This window comes from Egretta garzetta, unplaced genomic scaffold, assembly GCF_000687185.1.
Source record: "Egretta garzetta isolate BGI_Z169 unplaced genomic scaffold, ASM68718v1 scaffold424, whole genome shotgun sequence".
NCBI lineage: Eukaryota > Metazoa > Chordata > Aves > Pelecaniformes > Ardeidae > Egretta > Egretta garzetta.
Window position 1 is genome coordinate 2,892,027 of NW_009259489.1, and position 3,811 is coordinate 2,895,837.

General features: G+C 49.7%; 1 protein-coding gene across 1 annotated transcript in view; it reads right to left on the reverse strand.

The window, feature by feature from the left end:
* Positions 1–654: 654 nt before the first annotated feature.
* CCNB1 (cyclin B1) overlaps positions 655–3,811 on the reverse strand; it is a 4,636-nt gene continuing 1,479 nt past the window's right edge. The window contains exons 2-8 of the mRNA XM_009637281.2: positions 3,580–3,804; positions 3,091–3,273; positions 2,579–2,737; positions 1,965–2,201; positions 1,402–1,542; positions 1,032–1,142; positions 655–771 (exon numbers count right to left, since the gene is read on the reverse strand). Of these exons, the coding sequence (XP_009635576.2) occupies positions 655–771; positions 1,032–1,142; positions 1,402–1,542; positions 1,965–2,201; positions 2,579–2,737; positions 3,091–3,273; positions 3,580–3,804 (1,173 nt within the window). The remainder of the gene's footprint in view (positions 772–1,031; positions 1,143–1,401; positions 1,543–1,964; positions 2,202–2,578; positions 2,738–3,090; positions 3,274–3,579; positions 3,805–3,811) is intronic.

Genomic DNA, 3,811 nt, shown 5'->3' on the forward strand with positions numbered 1-3,811 from the left:
ATCGATGTTGCGGCGCTCGGCCGCCAGGCAGCGGACGGGAGGAGAGGTGGCCGGCGGCGGGCGGGAGGTGTCGTCGGGGCGGACCCCGGGTTGGCGCGAGGTGCCCGAGGTCGCCAAAGGGACGCGTGCGAGTTGCCTGAGCTTATTCCCCACCCGAGCCCTCCCTTAAAAAGCCCCTTCGCCTGTGGTGGGCATGGGAAGGGAGCGAGGCAGTCCCTTCCCCCCCGTGTTTTTCAGGTAAAGAACAGAAGGGAAGCAGGAGAAGCATAAGATATTTGATAACAAAGACCAAAAAAAAAAATATAATGAGAGCAGTAGGCAAAGAACAGTTACCACTTCTAAGCGAAGGCAAACACAGCTCTCTGACCCGTGTCCCCTAGAGGTAGAACTGATAAGTTACTAACAAAAATACACTACAGTAAATAAATATTAAGTTAATAGAACCACCGACTCATCTGGCAGATGCTGCCTCTGCATTACACTCCTGCCTGGAGGATCAGCAAGCCCACTGGGGCTAGCTCCAGAGCTCCACAGGGATGCCTCAGATGTAGGACACCAATGATACTACAAAAAAAAATTAAAGTGCTTTATTAAAATATTAACACACACAAATGAGACATGATAGAGTACACAGTGACACATAGTACCGAAGTTCTACTTTCGCAGTTGTTTAATCAGAGGTTGAGCTAGGTTCCATACGATAGTAGAGTCCAGCTGTTCAAGGCGACTTATCTTACAGTTTTTGCTGCTGGCGTATTTGTTCTTGATTGCCTGCAGAGCAATAAGTTTGATTAAGCTCACCCTGTTTATAAACTTACACTCTTCTAGCTCACCTTGGGCTTGGTGGTCAAGCCAAGCCCATACTAGCACACAAGACCAGCTCACGCCCCTTTGGCAAGATAGGGATCTTCAGCTCAAGTGAACAGCTCTGATCCAAATTCAACAGCAGTGGCACAGCTAAGCCAGCTTCTGAGGGCCACATATTGACTCTTAATTGTACATACTCCCCACTCATACCACAAGATGCTTACCACATACTTGGTAATGCCCTCATTCACAAGAATGACGTTCTTTGCTATGTGCTGCATAACTGGGAGAAGGTCATTCTCAGTGTAAGACATGTAGTGTTGCAGAGTTGGTGTCTAAAAGGAAGGGAAGTCATTAGACAAGCCTATTAGCACAATCCAAATACACTGGGTTATTTGTCTTCTCTTAGGCTTGAGCAATTGTGGCCTCCTGCCCTACTTGTATCCCCTTGCAACAGGCCATGGGGAGACAAGAAAATGCCAAGATACCATGAAAGAAGCAGGAGGCATGCCCTTGGCCCAGAGTGGTATTTTAAGCCAGTGCACGGGTACACCAAGTCCCAGAGGAGGAGGTGGTCTGAAAAGCATGACTTACCCACTCACACCCATCAAGGAGTTTCAGAGCCAAACAGGAAGCAGCTGAAGCTGTCTTGGATGGGGGGAAGTGAACCATATCATAGTCCACAATGGACAATTCCATAAGGTACTTGGCCAGAATGTGCTGTTCCAAGTCCACCTGCAGTTAAGTCAGAGTTGAGTATTGGCTATCTCCAAAGCAAGAGCATCCTGTCAAGCCTTTGTTTAGTCAAGCATGAAAAAAATACTTCTTGGCAAACATTTTCAGGGCTAAGGCTTGGAATTCAACTGGTTTCATCACAGAGTATTAGGCTGCTTATAGTCTATGACCACTCCTTTCAGTGTCAAACAAGTGGTCACCTGCAGTACCAGGCAGGTGTTTTAACTCTACTTTTGGGTGGTCTAGGCTCACAGGACTGGAAGCAGACAAGACCTGTTTCTACATGGGAGCTGGGTCTCAACCAGGCTCAGTTACCAAGCTGTTGCAGTACTCAAAAGTTGTGAACCATTTTAACCAGCTGCCAGAAACAAATACTGCATTTTCCAGATGCTGCTTACAGTAACACCTGTTCTCAGCATTACCTCTGCAATCTTTGAAGCCCTCCTTAGGAAGTGCGGAGGGAGCGGGCGACCCAGATCAAAGTCCAGGGCTCGCAGGATCTTCATCTCCATCTGGCAGATCTGAAACTTTGTGTAAGTGTTGTCTGTCACATAGGCAAAATCTCCAATATGTGGGGGATAAATTTCTTCATATTTGCTGGCAACAAACATTGCTGTGACACCAACCAGCTGCAACACCTCCTTAGTAACAGCATTGTCCTGCAGTAAGAAGCAGTAGAGATTTATGTGAGTGACTTGGCTCAGAACACAGCTTTTCAAGGTAGCCAGCGTAAGGTTAGTTCTATGGCAGGGTGTTCATACTGGCATACAGAATAACCATACGTTATCTGTTACCTCTGTTGGTATTTATAAGGCTTTGAGATCAAGCCAGGGAGAGGAGTAAGCAGTTTTGATAGATCAAGTCACTGTTCACAGCTGAGAGGGTTATGTGGGGCTTACAATTCAACAAATGCCCTTTGTCAACTGTATTTTGTTAAGGGTAACATGTCTAACCATGTATGGTGTTACTGATTGGTGCTCATTGTGCTTTAGCTTCGGGGAAAAGCATTGCCTGACACCATGCAAGAGATACTCACCTGCAGAAAGCGATCGATGATAGCAACTGCCATGTACAAGGTCTCCTGCTGGAGTCCGAATTTTACCTGTACTTGCACAAGCCAGTCTATCAGTATGGCACGCATATTCCCATTAATTTCCTGGCCGGCTAGGTATTTAGGTCTGACAGGTTGATTTTCCTGTGTGGAAGGAATAGGGTTAACAGATTCATTCACTTAGCTGAAGCATTTGCAATGCCTAGCCTCTGCTGGATCTTAAGGCTTATCAAAGCACAGCCCCTAAGCACAGGCTACAAGGTTTCTTTGTTCACTGGAGAGGGGCTAAAAAGAGCGCAGTACTAGTACGGCTAGTCACTTGGTCTAACAGCCATCATCAGTTTATGTTATCAGCTCAGTTTAATCTATTTTAAGTAGAGGGATCATTTAGTAGCACCTCAGGAAAGCGAATACCAGCTCCAAGTCATGCCTATGGCAGCAGGTTCGCCATAAGCGTCAGCAGAATGCCCTTGCAGTTCTGACCTACTCCTACCAACCTCAAGGCTTCTCAGGTACTTGTAGATGTCCTTCACATAGTCACTGCAGAGTTTTGGGTCAGCACCATCTTCCGCATCTACATCTTCCACATCAAGCAGGACATCAGAAAAAGCCTGACACAGCACATCCTCCGATGCGGTGCATCCAGATATGTCCATGGGGACTGGAGACTGAGATTCCATCTACAAGGAAATCGGGGATCAGGGTGGGCAGCACCTCTGCAGCCTAGCATAGGCCAAGCAAAGGCTGACATGGGGCAAACTGCACCCAGCAGCCCTGCAGTGTGGGAGCGCTGCAGGCCATGGGGCAAACTGGACCCAGCAGCCCTGCAGTGTGGGAGCGCTGCAGGGGCTCGCTACCCCATTTCAGGGGACCAGTGAGGCCATGCCTCTCCCCCGCACCCCAATCCCAGCCCAGCTCCGTCACAGGGGCAGCTCAGGCCCGGGGTGGGAGGGGGCACATGGCCCCAGGGAGGCCAGGGGCAGTACCTGGGGGGGCTCCGGCTGAGGCTCTGGGGCAGGAGGTGGCATGTTCTCCTTGGTGGTGGACCTCAGTGTCCTTCTGGTACCCAGGGAGGGGGCAAGTGTGGGCCTGATGTCCGGCTGCTTCCTGCAGCCCCGCTCCACCGACACCTTCTTGGCAGCAGGCTGCTTCTTCGGCTCGGCGACGAGGTTGCCGATGTCCTCCAAGGCGGCGCGGGAGCGGACCCCCAGCTTGGGG